Raw genomic sequence first — 25,431 nt, 5'->3', positions numbered from 1 at the left:
CTGCCCGTTTAATCAATAGCGGTGTATCAGTATCTGTTACACGGAAAGCAGTGACCACACTTGGCCTTGTAGGAGTCTTTATGACCAGAGTTACAACATGTGGCTTCCAGAAAGCATAAATCCGACCAGACCAATTAGACTGTTGAGGCTATAAAAAGAGTCTGGGGTTGATTGAGCTGCCTCTGGTCTCACGGCGAAATGTTGTTGTTGCTGTAGCAGCAACAAACCAAGGTCTTAAATGTCGTGCGAGCTATTCATCCGGCAAAACTCCTACAAATGGGATAATCAAATGAGCCAGTTCCTTTCAGAGTTAATGCTTAACCAAAATATTTACTATGCTGATATCAAATTTGGGCTAATCGCAGATAAATCATCACGTTTGGTCAATTCCTGTACAAAAACAACATTTATGGGTTTTTGATCAAGCCTAGGTGTTTTATGTTCAACGGGGTAATAGCTGACATTTAAATCATATTTCTGGATCTGTAAAACATAAATACAAACAGTTAAGTGTCCTAATTGTCAGAAATTACCAAGAATACTTGCTAAGTAACGACCTAGGACTCTGATGTTTTACTGTGAAATGAGTTCCTCTTTGCTGGCAACTCAACTTCAAGTCCGTTCAGCCAATTTTTTACCTGACCTACATCACCAGCCTTACAGAGCTAGCCTCTTGAGACAAAATGTTTTCTACACGGACCCCAATCAGCATCAACACCGAGAGAATAGGAGTTCGATTTTGAACATGACAAAAGGGTTTGTGATCCGTTGATGCTCAAACACAGAATGACACGTACTTCCCCGTTCCATTTCTAAACCTTTCCAGTTTCACAAGATCAATAAACTTCTTCATACTAAGTTCGGGAAACGGGGGGGCAGACAACATTGCATAGAATACAACCGCAACTCCCTTGGCCTTGAAAAAAAGAGAAGTGCCCTCGGCTTGAACAGAGAACGGCATTGTTCTCCTGGTCATGTGAGCATCACTCTATCAGTGGTTTCTGCATCAGTATGATACATTAACAGTGGACGAGTGAGTTCTCAGACCTTCTGAGTTCAGCAGGTTCAAGAGGAATCCTACAACACGACTGGTTATACATAACAGCACAGGTTATACATATATATATATCTATATATTGACGTACCTTGCCAGTGGACTTGACTCCCTTCCAGATGCAGAAGAAGCAGATGACCCAGACGAGCAGTAAACACAAAGCCAGGTCCCATTTAACAGGACCAATATCTTCTATACCATTGCTGATACCCAGCACGTTATGTCTGTGGAACAAAAAAGGGAAAGCTTTAAAAAGACAAATTTGATAGATTAACTTATGTAAAATGATTACGTTACTAATGTTTCAGCTACTTTCTGTGTCCTGGAGACAGACGAGTTGACTTCGGCAGGTTTGACCAACCGAGCAACCCACTAAAGATTGGAAAATATTTAACATGTGTAGCCTGATGGCGTTTGCATTTTCCTCTGATAGTAAATGTATGGAGGTTCTCTTATATCGGCCAATCAGGTTGTTTCAAACATGTTTCAAACACATTCTTTACAGTCGACCCTCCCTTTCCGAGTGCAGATCATTAATCAGAGAGGAACTCCAAACCCGTCACGTGTGAAACGACATGAAGAGCACATGTGATTTACTGAGCATGTGCGCACACTTGTGTAACTTACTCCCAGAACTCAGTGACGGGGGAGGTGAAGTTGGTGATGTTGGAGGCCAGCCAAATGGTTTTGTTCTTGCGGAAGGTGTCTTCAATGCAGCGATCGGTGTTCCAGGGCTGGTTGCACTTGGCCCAGGGCAGCTCCGGCTGAAAACACTGAAATGGAAAAAGAACAATTCACATTAGAGATCACTCACTAGGCTGCTGCTGCTGTTTTCTTACACATAGGTCACTTTAAAAAACTGGTTCTTAGAAATGTCTCTAATTTTTTAGCCATACATGATCCAGTATAAATTTGCAGAACAGGTTACGCAGTTTGAGAATGGAAGCTTTGATTTCGAGGGTTTGATTTAAAAGATCATATTTTTCATCTAAACCACTGCACATAGATCTGACTGCATGTTCAGAAGCAAGCTTCAAAAGTTGAATTAACCTTTGCAGAAAACTACAATTTCAGTTTCACTTGGAACATGTTAAAACCAGTGGAACCTCATGCAATGCTCATTTGTGCAACTATTGTTATTTTTCTGTTTCATGGTAGTTTGGATCTATCTCCTTTTCTTTATGAACATGCTCCAGTTCACACTTATCAGCTTAACAATGACATGGATGAAATAATTATATTTAATAAGCCTTGACAGACTTGTAACTTGTATGCGTTGGCAAGATTCCTGACGTGCCAACACCCACCTACACAATCATTAAGTCAACACAGCTCGATTCATCTTGGCACACAAAAGGACCACGTGCAAAACAGGAACACATTCCCTAAGCATCACGATCGGGTTGTTCTAGCAGATCAAGAGGAAACTACTAATTTGTCATCACATTATCTACTGGAGCTGTCAGTCTTCCAGTTAATCATGGACTGCGTCTGTTGATCATTTCCTCAGGCAGGAAGTTTAGAGAGGTTTTTTTCATATGGTGGGAGCTTCAATTTCTTTAGCTGATCCTGATACTGCCAGTATTAGGTCCAACTAACATAATGAATATTCATGGTTTCTAAAATACAAGTTGTGAATGAAGGGAGTAAAAGAAAAAAGAAGTTGCCATCAGTCATTTCTCTCTGATCCCACCTGGAATAGGTAGTAGAGACCCCAGGCCAGGATGACGATGTAGTAGATGTTCAGCAGGGAAACGATCACAATGGAGGCATAACCAATACCTGCAGAGAGAGAGAGAGAAGGGGGGGAGGGGGGAGGTCAAGATGATGACTACAGGAAGACGTCAACAGTCTGGTGACAAGGTGAAAAATACACATTTTAATGATTAGTCATTGATATTGTGTTTGGAAAACAAACAATGGACGTTCTTTCAAATAACCTGGGGCTTGAACACGACAGAACTTTGTCTGCATGGCCCCAGTGAACGACTTCTTGAACTTCACTTCTTTTCTTTGTTAACTGTTGAGCCTCCGCTTGCTGCGTGAAGCGAGGAAGCTTTTCAGAGACGCGTGGTGAGCGGCCATAGAACAGGAAGTGAGAGCAGTCTCTTCATAATGAAACAAGTGTCAAATTTCAGGAAACGAAGAACACACACGTGATGTTCAGGGGGTGAAAGTGATGCATATACATGTGGAGTACATCCTGTTGTGAGAGACAGTGAGTATTTTTCTTTCTGTCGCCATAAAAAAGGAGGTTTAATAAAATATAACCTCAGATGCACGAGGTGAACCTGGGTCATAAAGAGAAAAGCTTTGTACAAAGCAGCAGTCACATCCTGAGGCCGTACAGATGCAACACCGTGATAAAAGCGTTACTTCCTGTTCTGACTGATTTCTCTTTTTCTGTTATGTTCAGGAAACACTTTTGTGCACGTTGCTCACACTGGAGAAGCCCGTGTTTGAAATGTACTGTCAGCGAGCTGTAAATCTAAATGTCTCTTCCTTTTTTTAAAACAGCTCGGGTCACTGTGGCCTTTCACCGTTAGCCTGTGTTATTTACGGGACAATTTCACATGCTGCTCAAAGCCGACAAAACACCATGTTTTAGTTTTTTAACCTTCAGTGGTGAGCTGGTGGTAAACACAGGATCAAGGCTGAGTGTATGTGTGTGTGTGTGTGTGTTCTTATGTTCCTACTCCACAAGGTTATGAAGATAAGAAAATCCTCTCAAGTAACAACAGGTGTTGGAAGATTGGAACATGGATTAGGTTAAAGGTTAAGTAATGATCATGGCCACAAAAGGCTATGTGTGTTTGTGTGTGTGTGTCAGTCAGCACAGACAGTCGACAGCTGCCATCCATCCAAATGAATGTCCTTCAACGTCATTGGCCATCTGTGGGGGTGGGGTGGGGGGGTGTCTGTGTATTGTGAATTGTATGCATTAATTGAAAAGTCCGATCTGTGTGTACGTCTGTGTGTGTTTGGGTGCGTGTATAAATCAATGTGTGAACTACTTCACTGTCGCATCACGTCTTTTTAATCACTCAGCTAAAAGCTAATTAGCAGCTGCCGAGCATCTACATCTCTGAACACACAGTCACACACACACACAGACACACACAGTCACACACACAGTCACTTGCTCGGATCACATGGCACAGTGCTGATCAAACAAACAGATGTGTTCTCCTCCATGATGTAATTGCTTGCGCTCATCCGCTGACCTCAGCTGACCTCGCTCAGTCTGTTTACATTTGGGATCCATACTTTTAAACTCCAACCACCGTCACTTCTTTCACTTTACAGACTCGGGTGATTTCCAGATACATCTTTTGGAAAGTTCAGTCTATCATGAGGATTGACACTGAAGAATGAAGCATTTATATTATTGTTTTTGGGTCAGTACGCTGCTATTGGGCTTTTAAAAATGTTTGAATCCGCCTTAAGTGTCGTTGACCTCGTTTCCAATGGAAAACTGAGGTTAGGAGCAGATTGTGAATATGCCTGTGTGGGGTGACCACAGGTCGTGTCAGGGCTATGGATTTTTTCTATCTGTTCCTAATAAGAGTCGCTATATTTACTCAAGCTTCCTTCAGCCCTCATCAGCATTCCTGTCCCTGTCCGTCTTTCAACTCCACTCACTGACCCTTCATACTCTGCTGGAATCCTTCACCTACATTCAACACTGAACCTTTAGTTGCCCTTTCCTTGACTCCTGTGTTTGCATGGTGTTAAACCTACTGGCCACCATGGAACCACCAGACGTCATGGAAGGGAACTCATAGAAAGTCTCTAGAGCTCCCTGCATGGTGGTTCAGGAACCACCATCAAGATTGAGCATACTTTGAGAATGCTTGAGGGAGGACGGTATAGATTGAGCAACAGCTGAAGAGAAGATGTCTTCTCTCCTTCTGGGTAGAATTGCGGTGGCAGAAGACGTTTTTGAAGGTGACCAGGTGAGGGATGAATTGGCGGTGAACACCTTGGTCTCACTCTCCCCCCCCCCCTGATTGCCCCTGAATCACAAAGTTCGTTGAGCTTGCCCTCATTTTACTTCCTTTTGCCCACTCACATAAAAACAAGCCCTGATTCTCTTCTTACACCGTGAGCTGTTCCTAGATCTGCACCTCCAGCCTCTTGTCCTCGTCTTTCTGCAGCCTCCGGTGAACAGGATGTTTTCTTGACACCTGCTGTCTCCAACCAAAAGGGGACGTTCACCTGTGGATGGGTCCCGGTGAGCGGCTGAACGCAATTTCATGGAACATTATTCCGGAATGAAACGCTCCTCGAGGAGAATTTCCATTCCTGTCAGGCCGCTCTACCGCCTCATACATGTCAGCTGGAAACCTCCCAGTGCGAGTCACACACACCGACCGCTGCTCCTCTTGCTTTGTGGTAATCAACAAGAGACAACCCCGTTTCACCTCATCGCCTCTCTTCACCCTCCTGTGGTTCGGCAGGAGCCAAGGCTGAGGCAACATAATCCCCTCCTCGACTGGGCCACTGGGGGAATTGGGAGTTGGAGCTCTTCCCCATTAGATTTCATCACTTCCTGAACACCTATATTTATATCCTCAATTCTACTGAATAGCATAATCTGGGAGAGATTTTACTTTCTCCACATCATTCTTACGCATCATAGTTACATCTGCCCACTCTTCTACAGCGCTGGATATTCCCTCGTTGCTGTGAATGCGTCTGATCGAGAGAATTTTCAGTTTCTGTCAATCTGAAAGTGAAAGTCTAGAGAATGTTCTCACTCAATAGTCCAGACATTTTCCAGAGTTCATGATTATCTTGTCATGCATCTTCAGTTTGAGCAGGAACCTTCCAGGCTCGAGTGGTCTGGAGTTCTCAGAGACTTCCTGGAATGGTTTGTGTTTGTTTACACGGATGATTCAATCGTCCTGTCATGGCTTAACTCGTATACGTTAAGAAAAAAAATATATGTGGGCAAATGGTGCAAGGATCAGCTGAGTCGATTTCACTGTGAACTGCCTTGTAGAGCAACAACAACAACTCTAGTGAACAGCTGGTTCTCGCTCAGGAGGTTGACTTTGGTAAAGCTGCTGATCCGTACTATTACATTCTACCTTTCACTACTACTTTGTATTAGCTCAGTCATTCAATATGTGTTGGTTGTGTTGTCCTTTAAGAAAACAGGATAATCACACAGTGCCTGACTATGAGATCTGACTATGACTTTAGTATTTGGTCTGTATGGCAGGATTATCTTGTATTATCCTGAATTATCAGTATTGAACCACTCAGTGTTTGTGCTGTCTGGTTTCTCAGAAATTATACAATGATATAGCGGTTTTTATTTCTGTTCAGCAGCTCAGAACAACTTGTACAGCCACACTGATCTCATCGACACTGAACATCTTTGTTTTTCCTTTTTGGTTTGGACTGGTTCCCTGTTTTAATCCCGCCCACACAGCTCTGATTGACTCGGTGGTTTTTAAAAAGCAAGAAACTAAACCATCTACTGTCGGCCGATCCTCATTCTTCTGTTTTTGTCTCAGTTCAGTTCAAACTCCACATTCATAATTACCAGCCCAGATTTACTCAGTGGCATCAACACAATAAATAAAGATACAGGAGCAGGTCTCTCTCTCCTCTACCTCCTGAATTATTCTTTCCTTCAACCTTATTTATCATTCTCTTCTATATTTCCTCCATTTTATCCTTCCTTCCTCAGTCTGTTTCTCTCTTCTTTTCCGTGCCTCCTGTCTTTATTTTCTCATCTTCATCCATCCATCTTGATGCTCCTCAGATCTCTCTGCCTCTTCTTTCTCTCTCGCTCCCTCTCTCGCTCGCCGTGTCTCTGATGTGTTGCAGCGATGTTGCCATAGCAACGCATGATTTAGGACAGCCTGTTCACCATCTTGTGTTTGTGTGTATATATATGTGTGTGTGTGTGTGTGTGCTTGTGAGAGAGCTAGACGGCAGAGGGATAATGTATCGGGGAAAAAGAAAAAACAACGCGTGCATATGTGAAAGTGAGAATGGCGGCATAAGTAAATAATTAAATCAAGTTAATGAAATGACGAGGAATCTATAACGTGAGGACGGATCCTCGGTGTGTCGGTGTACCAGCGCAGGCCTGGTTGCCTGGTAACAGTTGCAGGGTGAAGTCCCAGCAGTCTGGTGTGACTCAGCCGAACGGTGCACAGCCAATTCTCTGCGACAATTAACAGAGGTCTGGAAAATGTAGAGCCTCCAGCTGGACGGGAAAGGGGGGCCTATGACACCGATCTCTGTTTTGAATCAGTGAGATTGCTCAAGGGTGGGGCAGTGGGTGGAGCTCGAGTCCGGACGGAGCAGACGACAATAGATGACGACAGATTTAAACATTTGCTCCGTTGTCAATGAAGTTACAACTTTACAAGTAATTTGAAAATGTGTACAAGGCCTGGATGGAGCCAACTGGGGGGATGTGTTATGCTTCTTTATAATTTGACGTGTTTGCACATCCTGTTATTACAGAGCAACATTTGTGTTTCTTTTGGCTCCGTTTTGGGTCTCCACCAACTCCTGAGGGAAATTTCTCTCTAACCAGGGGTTGTTAGCGGTGTGCCTGTTGTTTGTTGCTGTGAGCACAAACGGTACATTGTGTTCTTAGGGCTTTTGCTCGACTGCTGCCTGTAAACAACACGAGTGAGGATGAAGCGAAGATGTACATTTGTGCCACGGTTAGTTAAACAGAAAGCAAAACAAAAAAAGTTACATTTCAATAACCAGCCTAATATCCACACCCTTTATTTTACTTCTCTATACGACCATTTATTAGGCCCGAGTACTGACATGGAAGGTCAGGTGAGACCCTATTGAAATTGTATTGATTATTATTCAGGCAAATGAATTGGCTTTTTGAGGGCTTTAAAATTGTCAAATTCTTACCAAAATTGGCAGAAAGTTAGAAAGTGGTGAAAACGTACGTATTCTGGAGGAATTTTCATTTTAAGATTGACACTGTTTTTAATCAAAAAGGTATTTCTGCCTTATCAGTGTTAATCTATTCCACACTGATTGATTAGTGAGGGGCCACGTACCAGTGAAGATGGGGCAGAGCTTCCCCCAGCAGGTGATGCCGCCCTCGGAGGTGAACTGACCCAAGGCGACCTCCAGGAAGAAGACGGGCAGACCTCCGCCAAACAGGAAAATGAAATAGGGGATGAGAAATGCACCTGGTGGAGTGAAGGAAGGAGGACACAAGAGGTGGGGAAATAAAGAGTTAATGACGAATGAGCATGAATTCAAATCCGAACAATTCAACAGAGAATGTTTGATAGACAAATATAAAGAGATCCATTATTTCTCAGGCCTCACCTCCACCATTCTTATAGCAGAGGTATGGGAAACGCCAGACGTTCCCCAAACCCACGAAGCCGCCTGCCACGGACAGAAGAAAGTCCAGCTTGCTGGACCACTTCTCCCGTTGAGGGTGTTTGCCCTCTGCCTCGTCTTCAGGCCGGGTGCCAGGGCTCTTACCGGGTGACGGCTTCAGAGTGTCCTTGTGGAAATCCTTCAGGCACTGAAGTTTCTCTTTCTGCGCCATTCTGTAGAAACAGGAGACAGAGAATCATTCCAGTGAGACTTGTCTGCAAATAATCAACTAACAGGAACCACATCTACTGTTGCTATAGCGAGGGGACAAACTTAGAAACAACCCAACTCTCCAGCTCCAGATTTTTGGCTGGTGGCAGAAGTTTCCCCGTCCAGGTTGATCAACAAAAAATCTCCAGGAAGTCGAGCATTAAAATGTTCTGGCAGAACATCTACGTGGTTTTCAAAGCTGCAATTAATACTCAAAATAAAGACCAGGAAGTGGTGGTGCACCGATGTATCGGCCGTACATCGGTAGCGGACTATAATCGCCTGGTTTACTGCCACCGGCGCATCGGTAATAAAAGTGACTTTACCGATGGTATTTGCCGATGTTCAATGGTATTGAAACGTCCCCGCCTCACAGACGACACGGAACTTCTTCTCTTATTTGTAATTTTATTAACGTCAACACGAACTCCTTGTTCCTTCTCCAACACTCCTCACATCAACAACTGTCTTCGACACCTCCTTCCTCATTAACCCCTGACCCCCAACAAACCAGCCAATGAGGATCTCTCATCCCACACAACCCCATCCCATTGGTCTAGTTCTGTTGCATGCCCCACCCCGACCTGTTCACTGACCCTCAGGACATCTCAATACTCCTTTAACACGGTGTCTTAACTGAACACAAGTCATAATAAAACATAAACCCAGTCCTCAAAACAGGTCAATCTCAGGAGGGCTGTTTTAGACAGGGTAAAAAGATCCTTGTGGTATTTTGACCAAAATATGTTAAAGACATTTCATTAAGACCCCAAGGAACCATGTCAACTTGTGGTAAAATGGGAATAATATGACTAAAGATTGTTTCATAAATCTGATTGAATTTGTGCTCATTAAAAGATAAGTGATAAGGGCTGAAATTATTTTAAAAAGTGCTTTTTAAATAATGATTTAATTGTTTTCCTGGCACAAAAGGGTTAATGAATAACAAACAAAATAAGCAAATATCAGTACCGGCTAGATTGTTGTTTTAAACATCGTATCGGCCAAGAATTTCCATATCTATGCACCCCTACCAGGAAGTAATGGATATTAGGAATAGAAAACTATTCAGACAACTTCATGTATATTTATGTCGGTCATTAATGACCCCTCCTTAACAATAACTCATCCATTAGAACGAGAGCAGAATGAGTCAGGGTTTAACCTGAAAGCCTTGAGGGCATGAATTTGAGTTTCCCCATGTGAGAGGTTCCTGTCTCCGGATGGACAGAAGTGCAATAGATGTCGTGTGGAATCCCTCAAAATCAAGATTTTCCATTCTTGTATATTTGTGTACAGGTAAAAAAAGATGAGTATTCTACAACTCCCTCCATTCCTCATTAAAAGTAAAACATGTGACTCAGGGATCGGTCAGTGATCAGATGTCTGTCGCTCTCTGTCCATCTGTCAGACAACTGACACTCAATACTTCTCTCTCTCACTCACTCATTCCCTGTCCATCTGACTTCCTGAACACAAGACAACATTTGTTTTCTACTGCTGCTGCCCAGGATACACTGTAAAAAAAGGATTTTTTCAGGGTGCTAGATAAAATCCATGAAAATGGTTTAAAATCGATTTTGTAATATTAGTGAGCAGCACATGCAACAGTTCCCGTCTCTTCTTCCCCTCTCCTCTGTGCGATGACTTATTAAAATACCAATGACGTCTTGGTGGTAAAATAATAGTTTGAACTTTTGGAACCATTTATAGAATACTTATACAGGGCAGCTCTTTAATACATCATGAAACATTTGACTCAATTGGAATAAAAATGCAATACTTAATATATGTATATTATACAGTACACAGGTCTCTTGGAGTAACATCTACCGTCTGTCCAGTATTAATGTTCCCTAGGTTTTTCGAGAAATCTCCTCTCGTCTGATGAGACAAATTCTGCCTAAAAAAAACTCTAGAGTAAATATTACTCAATTTGTATGGGTAATTATTTGTGTAATGTAGAAACTTTATCTAATTTATTTTAGTGTTTCATAGCTGTTGAATGAAGGTTGACAAAAAAAAAAGGTATCTTAGATTTGTTGGGTAAATTCTACAGGTTGTTTTATACAGTGTAGACACAGCATGAGTGTAAAGTATCTATATTAAAGATTTCTGCATGAGGCATAACAATGCAGACAGCCGCAGTCGACAGGAGAGTGTGTGTGTGAGTGTGTGTGTGTGTGTAAATGATATATGACATCTTTCCCACTGTGCTTCCAACTTTCCCTGAAAAAAATCAACGATTGTGTTGAAGTGTTTCCTGCTGTGAGTTTGTAGACGCCGTTATGTCTGTGACACGCTGTTATCGTGAGAGATAATAACAGCGATGACGGATAATGATGTTACTTTCAACACAGAGCCGGATTGACGTGTTATCGTGAAAAACTAAACCAACAATGCATTAGAGATAACAGGAAATCTTACTGCACTGCTGTGGCTGGACTAATCAATATGCAGGTTTTTTTCATAAAATGTTAAAGGTTCATTAATTAAATAATGAATGCTTATACTACTTCTGAATATAACATGTTACAAAAATCAAATATTATGATTTCAGAAATGGATGGATAACTGCTGTAAAGACTACATCCAGAAAATGAATGAAAGCGAAAACAAACTGAAAGATTCACTCTTTGCTGCGACAGACTATAACAGCAGGGGCCCAGAATCGAACCTTGTGGCACTCCATGAAAGCCTTTACCATCTGTACAACTGTATAACGTGTACCAGATATAGTATAGGTAAAGTATTATCAAATTTATTTACCAATGTATACAAAAAAAAAATGATGAAAATGCAACAGATCTAACTTTAGTTAATTTTTTCACATTGAGAGGTTCTTCATCACAGGATTGGAAATATCTCCTGATATGGTTTCATCTACAACAATCAAAAGAATTTAAAAAATGAGCTCAACCGGAGGAAGATTAAAAAGGAAACAACATTCACTGTAGAATATCAATGAACGGATCCAAAATTAACATGGATGCACATTGATATCAATGATCAAGGAAGTAAACAGAAGCAAATGTGAAGCCATGTTACCCGATTTTTCTCAGGTATTGCTCTACAGTTTCAAAATCCTGTGTGGGAAGAGACATTTCATTTTGTATTGCACTTTCTTTGGTAAATGCTACTTCAACTTGAAATACCTACAGCACATGTGACTTCCTGCACTGGAAAAAGGGCCACAATACAGACCATTGTGAATAGGTAGCATGCTTTTGTTGGCTTCTGCTGACCCTTGTGCAAACAAGCGGACTCTTGCAGTTCTCTGCCATGTGCAGAACAACTAGGTGCCCACAAGCAGCTGAAATTTGTTTCCTTTAAAAGGTTCAGAGATAAGCAGCAGCTCGGATATCCTGTCATTTTTCACGGTCGCCTCTTTAATGCCTTTCGATGGTGCAGATCCAGACATGTCCCACAGCGTGAACACCAATGAGTAGAACACACTGGAGGGATTCCATCTCCCATCTGACTGGTGAAGGCTTCAGGAAAGAGGTGGATGCTGTGGATGGGGAGAAGGATGTGAAGGGTACCTTTTGACTATTTTGGTGCCACCACAACCCAAGAAACCACTCTGGATAAGAGGTGGAAAATGGATGGAGTGGCGTGTTGAGCGTAAGCCGCAGCAGCTGCTGTGGAGGATCAACCAAAGAAAACTACCTTGAGTAATCCCCAAAACAACAATGTCACTGGACTGCTGTCTTCTAAATGTGTAGGATGAGGGATTTGATGATTCCCATGATTTGATGACGGCAGTGAAAGTCCTCAGCGTCTCTCAACACCAGAGAAGATATACAACAGCAGGAAATGTTGTTGTTGCACCGCTGCCCATAAGCCGACCTCCAGAGAGCGAGAGCGGCCGTGGGAACCGCAATGAACTGTGGGACGATTTAAAGCTCAGGCAAAAAGCCTAGTGTAAAACATAGAGGCTCATTGTCTAGTGGTGTGTGTGTGTGTGTGTGTCCACTGGATACAGACTCTGGACTTGTAAAGTATGACTTCATAACCAACCAGCGCAACACCAGATAACACACACACACACACATAAAACACACTTAAGCATTCACACACACTTACTACATCCCTAACCTCTTACATAACACACTCCTATTTTAAGACCATGTACATTTCCACTGGGTTGACCGCCTATTTCATCCGCCCCTCCTCCCCACACTCAGCTGCAATTTCTTTCACTCCATCTTCTCGTTCTCTCACTCCCCCCCCTCTCTCTCTTCTCCTCCTCCAGTTTTCATTCTATCACATCCCAACGAATCGTCTTCGGATTCTGAACATTGATAGAAATCACAGGATCACAGTCTTATTCCCACTGATGTGGATATTAAACCAAAACAAGGAGCAGATTGTTGAAAAATAACTCAGCGACATGTAAAATATCATCAAATCTGTCCATCCTTATTCTTCTCCTCTTCCACTGCTCTGTCCCCTCCTCCTGCTGCTTCACTCCCTTCCCATGCCTCCCTCTGCTCCTCCTCCTCCTCCTCCACCCTTGAATGTTTTCTTCCTCTTTAACTTTTAATAAACTCCCCCCTCTGTATCTTCTCCTCCTCCTCTATTACTCCCTCTTCTGCACATCATCTTGTTTTCGTTTATACCATCGCTCTTCACCGTCATCCATTTGTATGTTTCCTTCCCTCCATCCAACTTTTTTTTCCTTTTCCTAATTATTCGTTCACGTCATTTCAGACTTTTCTCTCACTTTCATGTTAGAGAAAGACAAAAACATGTTTTTGTGAGTATATTTGTTTGAGAAAGAGGCAAAAACCAAGGCCAAAGGAGAGACATGAATAGAGGGAGACAGGGAGAGGTCATGGGTGGGAGGAAGAAAGGGACAGAAGAATGAAAGAGCTGTTAAAAGTTAACCGAGACAGATAAAGTGAGAGGGAGGTAAAGGGGAGGCTAAAATAACAAGGGGGGGGGGGGGGGGGGGCGTACCAAGATGGAGAGCGGGTACTAAAAATTGTATGTGTCACAGAGAGTAAGATAATGTGAGAGCCGGAGAGAGAAGTGGGTCAAAATAGATGCGACTGACGCGCTGATAAAACGAACCCTCACAAGATCAGAGACGTCAAGTGGAACAGAAAACAACAAGTGAGAGAGTGAGAGATAAGAAGTTAGAGAAAAACACAGACGTGCACGTCCGTCACTCTTATCTAACCAGAGTCAACAGTCACGGGTTACAGCAGGTCAGCAGTGCTGTTTAAACACAAAACCAAAATAAATCGCACAGTCCCAGACTCACTAAGCTTCAGAATCCGCAGGTATCGTACAAGTATGGCTTTGGTTCCAGATCTCAAAGGTTCACCCTCAGATCAGCTAGATCGTGAATTTCCTGCTCACTGAGAGAAAACGCCCGAATTTAATCATCTTCACACACGAGTGCAAACGGCTAAATTCCCTTGAAGGCAGTGGAATCAGACCAGAGCCGGACTTCATCTCCGTCCTGAACGCTGGCACCCTGGTGGACCACTGGTGGATCATGAGGAAATGGTTTTACTTTGCACACGAGGGAACGGTCTGCCAGTGGGAGTGCATATACTCATCTTTACCACGGTCAAATAAACGTGAAACACTGCCCCACTGACATCCGACGAGGTTTCACGGTCAAAAGCGGAACCGCTCTTCGCTGCTTGAAGAGATCACAGATAATGTGTCTGATCACTTGTCATTCTAAGACCAGCACGCTCATGGGAGCTCAGAAGGTCACAGGTGCATTGGCTATTTCAAAAACGTGGGCACGCGACAGGAAGATGTCGTCTGTCTGAAACTCGTAAAGACACCAGATTTATGACCAGGCCACGAGTCGGAGTCAGGAGATACTAAAAACACAAACAGGAACTACTGCGATCTGGGCCACAGACTAGTATCCATGCTACATTGAATTCTAGTATAATAAAAAATGATTTCAGAAGCCTTTAAAAGATCTTCTGATGAGTTGAGTCTTAATATTAATGTATATCTATGAAGCTGTATCAGGTTCTGTCATTAAAATGCAGATTTACAAACTCTATATTCATTCTCTGGTTACTGCTGAACCATTTCCTGTTTTTTCTGAGGATTTTGATGCAAAGTTTGGGGAAATCAAACCTCTCTTTGGTGAACAGCCTCCGCGCCTCAAGGGGGCATTCACCTTGCATCTCCATGATTAAATTCCTTCCTCCTGGCAGCGAATGAGGAAGCGCACTTGGTGTCAGGCGACAGAAATAACCGATGTTTTCTTTTAATCAGACTGAGTGTGACTCTCCTGCGGGAGGCGGCTGTAAATCAACACGCTCAACACTTTAATGAAACCTTTTAAAAAGCTGCAGATCACTTTCATTAGCTGCTCAAACCACAACTACAATGCAATTAAAGGAAATCATGCCGGACTAATGATGCGGCTATAACGACATTAAGATGACGTGTGCGATAGTGAGTGTGGTTGTTGGCGTGTGTGCATGTGGGTTAGTAGTTCACGCTGGTTACTGCACAAAGCACACGAGCAGCGAAGGTCAAGGACGCCCCGTCGTAAAAGTTTGTCAGCGGATCCTGCGACGTAACGGGGGGGGGGGGGGGGTATCTATTCACAGTGTCGGTGTCCACTCGCTCAGCCGCGCTCCGTTTCCATTTCAAGAAGCTGCTGTGAGAATGCTGCCGAGCCTGTGGCTGAGATTTCACCGACACACACACACACACACAATGCACTCACCTCAGGTTACAGACTTAATAAATGATTTAACAGCAAACAAGCCTGCAGTTAATGAGGCAGCTTTCACTGCTGCTCTGACAGACGCACAAGACGACAAAGAGACGTGAACAAAACCACAAACATTCCACATGTTTCTCAGTAACTTTGTCCGACTGGTTAAAAACAAGATTTCAGGGTCAATTTCGACAGTTTACGACAATGATTTTCTAGAGTAAACATGCAACTGGGACCGTTCCCTTTGAAACAGCCTCCAGCACACAGGAAGTGATGCATGTGCTCAAGTGATGCTTCTCTCATAAGAAGATGAAGAACTGGATTCTTGCCGCGGGCACGGCCTTGCAGAGCAGCTCAGTGGTATTTGATCGTTGGTGCATTCATGTGGTGCTGGAGCAATCTGAAAAATGTGCTCCTGACGGGGAAAATACACAAAAACACAACAACCACACAACCAAGTCGGACCAACAACTGGTAAACTCTGCTAACCTGGTTTGATCCACGATCCCTTGTGGAACTACTAACTTTCTACAATGGAGAAAACTTCCCCCCCCCCCCGAGCAAAACGATTTCTCTGTCTAAAAAAGTTTTGCTTCTCAGAAACTCATTAGTTTCACAAACGTTTTTCCACTTTTACAGATGTTTGCTTCCCGAACAGAGCGGCAGCCATGTTGTGCGTCACCTGATTTAAAACGCTGCACCGGGATTCGCTGACTGGACACTGGACGTTAAGAGCTTTGGGTGGTGATGACATCGTCCATTAGCCCAACCCCACTTTAGATATACAGGAACTTAACCAGATCAGATGTGATGGGCCTGTTTCGATCCGGAGCTCACAGCGAGTAATTCAGAAGGTTACTTCACATCAGCAGGAGTCTGCAGCCGGGGAGATTAGATTAAAGTCAGGGCCACGGAACCAACACACAGACACACACAGTCAGTCAGTGTCTCCGAAAACAACGGAGGTCGCATCCCAACAACAGCTAGCCAGGAAAAGAAATTCAAAAAATGTGGTGTCACTTTGTTTGCGATGTGTCTGCATAGTTTCTCTCCAGATTCAGTGAGACTACGTCACCACATGAGGGAGAGCGACGAACCAACAACCTTCTCCAGCTCTCATTAAATTAACTGTTGTTTTGTTTTATTGTCCCACGTTGATCTTAAAGATGGCGACAATTCAAAACCTCATGTTGGTTTAATCTCGGTGCAACGTTATCGCCCTGAAAACAAAAAGGTTGGGGACAGAAACTTCTAAAAACAGATTTTTAATTCTATTCAGCTTTCACTTACAATGCTTTTAAGGTTAAATATTAAATGACAAAACATGTTGAAATTATTAAAAGCAAATAACATTTATACTGCTTTTTAATTGGCGTCTGAATTGTGTTGTGCAACTCTTCACTAATGCAGAGAAAGAAAAAAAAAAAAGTGCTAATCTCTGGTGGACTGTGGGCGTCAACAACTGGGTAATTTTCCAGTGTTGAAACAGATCCAAAATGGAGGCAGTCACCTGCTATCACAACCAACCATACATTCAAACCACTCTGCAGCTCCCACCAACTCAGTGGTTCTCCTATTTTAGCATTAGGTCACAGAGATGAGACTTAAACAGACACCAGAATAAAACCAAACAAAACATGCACATAAACAGTTCAAGGCCCAAAGGCAGAAAAACTGTGCAAGTGAAGAAGCAAATACAACTAATTACACAACTGCACGTAAGATGACACATGCGGTTTGTAGACGTTAGAAAGAAAACATTTGCTTTCCACAACACAACAGCCTCTGGTCTTATGTGCACTGCAGGATTGTGCAAAAAATAAACACAACTGCACTGGTTTTATTTGCGCACTGGCACAAAGCGCTTAAAATAGAGTCTGGTCCCAGAGAAAAGTCACCTTTCACCAAAAAAGGCCAAGTCAAACAGAGAGGGGAAGAGAGAGCGCGAGACAAAAGGTAGAGCGATAACAAGCGAGAGAGCGAGAGCTGGGGGGGGGGGGGAGCGCACGATGTGCAACGTGCGCCTGAAGAGCATCTCCGCCTCCTCCCCGCTCCGAGCGCGTTCCTCTCCTCAGTAACGAATTCTACAGATCACACACAGTCAACAGACATATCACGCACATTAAAAAACAGAGTGAGAGAAGAAATGACTTCAGGTCCACGTGTTGTAGAAAGGAAGAGAGAATCGAGCCAGTGGTGACCTGGAAGTGTTAGACCTCCTCAGCGGGACTGGACCAGCGGCTGATTGGAATTTAATCCGGAATAATGAGAAGAAACAGGCATCTGGAGCGCGTGTGCGTGTGTGTGTTGGGGGGGGGGGTGGAGAGACTGCGTGTTCGTGCCACGAGGAGGAATAAACCCAAATTGGAATAAAACACTGAAAACCACATGAAGGTGCGATCGTGTTGCGTTCGAAGCCTATTCTACAAATCCACCAGTTCTCCTCCCTGAGCGCACGAGCCAGCGCGCACCCCCCCCCACACACACACACAGCAGCATTTATTCCAACACAACACAAAAAAGAGCCACAGCATCAGGAGACAACATCCCTGAATCCCACAGTGTAAATAGAGTCACACCACACAGGCCCCAGCATCACGTTGCATCTCCCTTTCCCCTCTGAGTCGATACATCCTCCAGAAACTCTCATATTGAATTCATCATCCATCCGATACAATCAACCTGCGCTCATTGCAAATCATCAAAATGAAATAAAACGCGTCAAAATCCGAACACAGCATCTCATTCATCCTCGCCCGTTGCTTTATAGGTGTGTGTCGGGCGCGCGTGTGTGTGTGTTTTTTTTCTCGTTACCTGCTCTGCTGATGGGATTTTGTCTTGTTTTGTTATTTTGTGTCCTTTTAATGTCCTTTGCGCGTAGGGTCCCGTGTCCGTGCTGTCTTGTCCGTGTCCTCCTGTGTCTGAGGGCTGGACGCGTCTGTAGCCTAATTTTTTTTACCCTATTTATAAGCCTCCGTTTCTGACCTTTGTCTCTTGCATCGGGGGGGATCAGAAACAGTGGAAAATTACCGGCCTGCCTCCTCCGAGCAACAGGAGAGCCGTGTGTCTGCCGCCTTCACGGTCCGCACACAGCGTCAGGAAATATCCACTGTGGCTGCTGCTCGTCACCATGCTCTTGCCTTCACGTGGGGGGGAGGTTGCGCGTGAGGGTTCGTGCAAACTTGAAATAAAAATGCACTTTTACTTTTACAAAATGCTATCGTGCTACGGGATATTTCTTCTTCTTTCTTTGTGCGTAAGATACACTTTGAATGCACGAGGGGTTTTAGCTCCTCCTGTTTTAGTTTTTGCCATGCATTTTTCCTTTTCAAACAAATGTTGTATTATTAGACTATAAACACAATTCAAATCCCCTTTGGTTGAATGTGATGAGCGCCCCACTCGGACGATCCGAAGCACCACACAGGAGGAATTATCCCAAATCAATAGAAACCAGATTCATATGAGTTTGAAACGTAAACACGCCTCGGGCTCCTCATCATCTTCCACAGAGCAGCTCTGTTCATCGGATCCTCTCCGCATCCTGTTAGCAGGGTTCACACAGAGAAGCTCCGGTTTCCGAGCTGCAGCTGAACGCAGCACTAGGCACACATTTTGCGAGCATTTTTATTTTTTATATATATCTCTAAACCGGCTCTCATGGGCACGCGCTCAGTATCCCATGCGCGCTCCCGCTACCCCCTTCCCCATCACCCAAGCAGGCGCGCGCAGTCACTGAGGTCCACGCGGTGGTGGGAGTGAAGAGGCTCAGTGGGAGGAACCCGTGGAACCCAGAGGAACAGCAGCAGCTTGTGGTTCAGTTTCCACGTGCAGGTGCAATTATTAATATCAATGGATAGTTACATGAATTAATTTAGTTCCACCAGTGCCAGGGTCTTGGTGCCAGTTCAGTCACATGACCTGCTTCACTGGGACACCCGATGCAACTCAGGCATCTTTAAGAAAAAGTGCATTTCCTGCAAAAAGTCGAACTGTCTCCTGCGAAAATGATCATGACACAAATTAAATAATCATGTTTTATTCCATGATTTAGAATATTTATCATCTCCAAACTTGTTTTATTAACACTAGTGCAGTGCCTTGCATGGAATGGGATGTTTGCTCCGTGTTTACGCCTCTGAGCTACTCTCAGATTCGAAAGAGTGAAAACTTTGTGTCCATCCTACCTGGTTTATCTGCAGTATAGATTTTATAGATTTTATATATCCTTGTTCACGAGTGCATCCTGTACAAACGTTTGAATGATTTATCGAGTTGCTATCTTGGGTTAAACAACCGCCACAATCTTCAGACCCAAGTTCACAACTTCTCCAGAGTTACAGATAGCTGCTGGAGTTTTTCAGAGGATGTAGAAGAAGACACGTTCAACTCGGTCACATTGGCCCCGCCCCCCACGGGTCATCTGTTAAGCATAGGGACGTTATCGGTGAAGAAAACAGAATAATGATGAATAACTGTGATGAGTTTAATAAAGTGACTACGGTAAGAAAATAAAGTTTGTTTGAGATTTTGTTTATCTTGGAAAGTTCCTTTTCAAAGTTCTTCTATAACATAAAATAATATAATACATATCTATAAAAATACACCGAAATGAGGCGGACAACAAATATAATTCATGTTCAATAATTTAGAACATGGCTAGTGAGGGATTTTATAAAAGGTGAAATGACCCTCGATAAGAAACATAATTTAATAAACACCACAAACTCAAGTTAAAAAAGCATCTCATTAGTGTTTGTAGATTTTCTGTTGTCACACTACAGCTGGATTTTCACATGAATGGATTTTAGAGACTGAACCTGGACCTGTCATCTCATCTCCAGCGCCACCATGAGGCCGTATGTTCTCCAACCATTCACCAACATTTGACAAAACATTCCAAGGTTTATGTTTTGTCTCTCTCTTCTTCCAAACTCTGGAATTAAAGGTTTTCTGAATATAATATCTCACTGCACTTCATGATAGAAAAGTCTTAACTTTAACAAAATCGTCCTCCTTGTGTCGAGTGCAGCAAATATCATTCAGCAGGACAGTCGCTGTAGAAGGTCAATTTAAAACAGTTTCTCCAGCTGAAAGCAATCGTTTCTTCACTCGGCTGCATCTTCATCTTCCTGCAGGCCCAAGCAGTTTGTGTGTGTTGCCAAGGAAATAACGACGTGGATGGAGGAGGAAGAGGAAGAGGAGGAGGAGGAGTAGGAGGAGGAGGAAGAGGAGGAGGAGGAGGAGGAGGATTTGAATCCTTACACACACGTGTGGCTATGTCTGATGAGGAAATGGTCAAGTACAAGGGCAGAGGCTGGTTTGCATATCTGATGTATTCAAATCAGAGGGACGATGGCCACACAGACCCAGACACTCAGAGACATCGTGGGTCAATGTTCACTTCATGACCTGAAACATACGTGTGTTTTTATGACGTGTTCTGCTCCTCACTCTGCGTTTGACCGTGTTTCAGAGTTTAACGAGCTTCACGTCTCTGCCGCTCGGACACGGCAGATAAAACACAAACATGTTGTCGGCAGCAGACGTTAACCTCTGTCCTGAAAAACTCTTTAAGGCCACGTCTTATCTTGTCTGGGAGAGAATGGGAGACAACACTGTTTTTGCAAGACTGCAAACTGGGGTTGTAAGAAATGCAGGATTTGAAACCTATTTTTAAAAAGAGACTTTTCAAAGAAAGATTAGTTGATTCCCTGTCAGCCAGATGTGCAGAGTCATGAGAGTTCCTGCAAAGTGAAGCACAAACGTCAGAGGCTGTGATGACAACTTTCTAAAATATCTGTCATTAATAGTTGAATATGATCTTTGAATCCTTGTACACCGAACTGGACACAACATGCATTCAGACCAGATCAGGCTCATGCATCCTCCATGAGGTTTTATCTCTGCAGAGCAAATGCTTTGCAGCCATGTGCATCTCGAGTTAAACAGAATTTAGCAGCGAGCCAGAGCTGTGGTCGACTGGTCGAAGCAGCAAAGCTCTGATAAAAGAGGACGCTCTTTTTTTTTGCTTTGTGGAAATGTAACGTCTCGCAACTGGCCCCCAAAAAAAGGAAGCAAAACAAACTTGAAGTGTGACTTTGGTCTTTGCTCTTTTGCAGAAATGAACCAAGATGTGTCGAAACAAATCCTGAGTATACAAAGTCACATGCTGCACCGAGCCCTCTCATTGGACGGCAGCGTGTCTGCGCTGTGCAGTGGGCGGGGCCAGTTAATTTCCACCATGAGGTGATTGAACTCATCAAACTCAAACTTACTGTGAACTTATTTCACTACGATAAGAGAGTCACCATCTACAGATTAGCACTGATATGTGTAATTGATCTGACAACATTATTCATCTTCTTATATTTAAATCATTGACAGTTATGATAAATTATGAGATTAAATAATTAACTTATGTTATGTGTGACTCTCACTCTGCAAACAGCATTTGACAATTATAGTATTTAACCTCCAGGGAGCAGTTCTACTGACCATTATGCTATTTATATATATATGTATATATGTATTTCCTGTAAGGTTCAGCGCTGAGCTTCTAAATCAGTAACCACCGGCCTGCAGCTTGAGACCTTCGGATGAGGTCGAACTCGAGCTCGACCCTCAGTTCACCTGAAGAACTCAAGACTCAAACTGCAGCCTGTTTGGAAATCATCTCCAAAGTGGCCAACTGGATGTGACTTTAATTTATACAAACATGGTCTTCATGTTTTTCTTCTGCCTCAAACACTAAAACTCTTTTTGTGTTCAGAAAAGTTTATTTTATTTATACGGTTCAAAATCACCAGTTTGCCTCAGATTTTCCTGCTCAGTGGTTTGCAGAGAAATCGGTTCACATTCAAAAGCATTCACTTGCTAAATTACACACACACACACACACACACACACACACACACACACACACACACAAACAAACACACACACGCACACACGTGATGCACATCCACAGCTTCGGTTTTGCTTCTCCATCTGTTACATAAGCGCAAATGTCCAGATTTGTTGTTGCAAATACTGAAGTAAACACACTGACTGGAAAACACTGCTTCACTCAAATGAACATAACACACACATACACACACACACAACTAATACACACACGCTCCTTCAGGCCACTTTGCATCATCCAAATGAGTCAGTGTGATGTTCAGGGAACCAAACATCCTGCGTTGAATTAAAGTAAAATATATCTGACTTTACTTTTGTATTGTAGTTCAATCAGCAACTTCCTCTCACGGGAGAAGTTCCCTAAATGGAAATTTCCATCAACAACTTCTCTCTGATTTGAGTCTTATTCAACACGTCAGGGACATTTCCATGAAGCTTTGACTGGTGTGGTTGATAGATGGTCAGCTTGAACACTTTGGTGCAGTCATGAAATCGTGGTCATTCTTTTATTAGTGACCACTTGGTTGTTTAAATTATAAAACTAGGATGTGCAAGTGTTTATGAATCTGGCGGTTTGGGGGAAGAAGTTGCTGCAGATCAGTTTTATCAAGTCGTAGGTTTCCTGCAGGTTTAAGGTCGTGAGAATGACCCGGATTTCCCTCTGGATCAATAAAGATCCATGTCACTAAAGCGAGATTGTGGCAACAACCACAAACCAAACAAAGGCAGTTGTGTAGTGAACTTTACTCTCACATTTTATTGTAGGACAGAAAATGTTGTAAGAACTTGTATTGTTAAGTCTTCTGTTGCAAAGATTTGCTTTAGTTTGGAGGGTTAAGTTAAGACAACATATTTTATACACATGAGCAGGATTGTTTTTTCTAAATATTATTATCTCTTATTCGCTCAATCACAAATATATTTACATTATATTATATAATTATATATTATATAATATTATTTTTTTGAAGTTTTTCTTTGTAATATTACAACTTTATCCTCAAAGTCTCAATTCTTGTTTTCTTTGTATAATTATAAATAACTGGTATAATCAGTTATGTTATAATAACGGTTTGAGTCATTGTTTACCAGAATAGACTGAAGCAAGTTGTTAAAGGCTAAAAGCATAATGGGAAAAATGTATTTCTTTTTCCTGCTGAATAAAATAAATGTGAATACTGGACTAACAATCACATAAATCCACTTATTGTACATTAGAACACAATTAACCTGAGGTCAGTGTCCTATGGGCGTCGATGCTAAATGGAAAGTATTTACACAGCACTTTAGCACCACTCAAAGAGCCTCACTTCACGGGTCACATTCACACACACATTAACACACAGGGTTATGTGGGGTTCAGTATCTTCCTCAAGGACATTCCAGCATGCAGAGGAACCAGGGATCGAACCACTGACCTTTGTGCACAGCCCACTCTACCTCCTGAGCCACAGCCTCCCACGGGCAATGTGACACCAGACACGTGCCTGGATGCAAATGATCGTTCGATAATCATCCTTCTCTCTGCTCTCATGCAAATCTAGAGAAAATGGTGTTTGGACAATTGTGTGAGCCTCAGAGGACAAACTGCAGGATCCAGATGTGAAGAACTTGCAGCTGGATTCCATGTAGATCCACAGCGGACAGACACTAAACATCATATTCTGACAAGCCTCATGTATTTGTCTTTATCCCGTTCTAATGTCCCTCTGGAGTCGTCACAGTTATTTCAACAACTGCATGAGACACATGAGTCCCGGGTGTAAACAAGACGGAAAAACAAAAAAGAGCTTTTGCTAAATTAGAAAACAAAAAACACCTAAAGTGGTAAAACAGCAGCATCGGTACATTAAACAATGTTTTTTACAAATTACTGCTCACAGTGTATGCATGACAGACAATACAAAAATTAATGCATTGCCATATTCAACCACAACTTGCTTCTCTGCGGCTGCGGCCACGGTGAAATCTCCCTGGGCCGACTGCAGGTGTCAACACCATGAGACGTGTTGTGGTGTTTCCACAGCCGCTGTCAGTTAGTGGGAGGTCATGTGACAGGAAAAGTGACAAACATCTCGATGATGGCAGACTTCCTGAAAAAAGAGAGAGGAAGAAGAGATGGCTGCAAACAGCCTCATCTCTGTTGGTTCCCTGTTCCTTTATGTTTACTGAAGACAGATTGTCAACAACTGGCTCTCATCATTTTTTAGTTATATCTATATTAGTTATATATGTTGGTTATATCTATATTAGTTATATCTATATTAGTTATATATGTTGGTTATATCTATATTAGTTATATCTATGTTAGTTATATCTATGTTAGTTTTATATGTTGGTTACATCTATATTAGTTATATCTATGTTAGTTATATCTATGTTAGTTATATCTATGTTAGTTATATCTATGGTACTTGTATCTATGTCGGTTATATCTAAGTTGGTTATATCTATGTTAGTTATATTTATGTTAGTTATATCTATGTTGGTTATATCTAAGTTGGTTATATCTATGTTAGTTATATTTATGTTAGTTATATCTATGTTAGTTATATCTATGGTACTTGTATCTATGTTGGTTATATCTATGTTAGTTATATCTATGTTGGTTATATCTAAGTTGGTTATATCTATGTTAGTTATTTTTATGTTAGTTATATCTATGTTGATTATATCTATGTTAGTTAAATCTCTGGTACTTATATCTATGTTAATTTCCATGAAAGTGCTGCTTCATCCTTTAGTTTTCTCAGATTTGAGCAAAGAGACATATTTTCACTTTATTTCCTGGAGAATAATTAATGGTTGATTATTGATTGATTTAAAGGTGAATATTGAGCCCTGGTGCAGGGAGGCTCTCTACAGAGCGACGGCACCCATTTGATCTCACCATGGGCACAAGGATCTAAACTCACATGTCAGCTGAGAAGTCATTTTTGATTGGCCCAGGGCACGGTCGGATGCAGACTGGGAGACGCTTCTGGTTAATGGACGGTGACTGGGATGGATGTTGGTCGTAGATGTGGGAATGTTTCCCTCTTTTGAGTTTAGTGCTACAACTTTAAATCCACCTCATCCCTTGTTCCGGGGGAAATCTGAGCTGCAGTAAAAGCTCAGAGAGAATGGAAGAGATGACACTGCTCATCATCTGCAGCTGATCATC

General features: G+C 42.6%; 1 protein-coding gene across 1 annotated transcript in view; it reads right to left on the bottom strand.

Annotated features, from left to right (window-relative positions):
• Positions 1-18,389, bottom strand: part of LOC133972119 (sodium- and chloride-dependent taurine transporter-like) — a 33,329-nt gene extending 14,940 nt beyond the window's left edge. Inside the window, exons 1-6 of the mRNA XM_062409360.1 lie at positions 18,177-18,389; positions 8,387-8,616; positions 8,110-8,244; positions 2,748-2,836; positions 1,682-1,827; positions 1,146-1,278 (exon numbers count right to left, since the gene is read on the bottom strand). Of these exons, the coding sequence (XP_062265344.1) occupies positions 1,146-1,278; positions 1,682-1,827; positions 2,748-2,836; positions 8,110-8,244; positions 8,387-8,615 (732 nt within the window). The 5' untranslated portion in view covers position 8,616; positions 18,177-18,389. The remainder of the gene's footprint in view (positions 1-1,145; positions 1,279-1,681; positions 1,828-2,747; positions 2,837-8,109; positions 8,245-8,386; positions 8,617-18,176) is intronic.
• Positions 18,390-25,431: the final 7,042 nt, after the last annotated feature.

The sequence above is a fragment of the Platichthys flesus genome, chromosome 2, assembly GCF_949316205.1.
Source record: "Platichthys flesus chromosome 2, fPlaFle2.1, whole genome shotgun sequence".
NCBI classification, from domain to species: domain Eukaryota; kingdom Metazoa; phylum Chordata; class Actinopteri; order Pleuronectiformes; family Pleuronectidae; genus Platichthys; species Platichthys flesus.
This window is presented reverse-complemented; position numbering and strand designations above follow the sequence as displayed.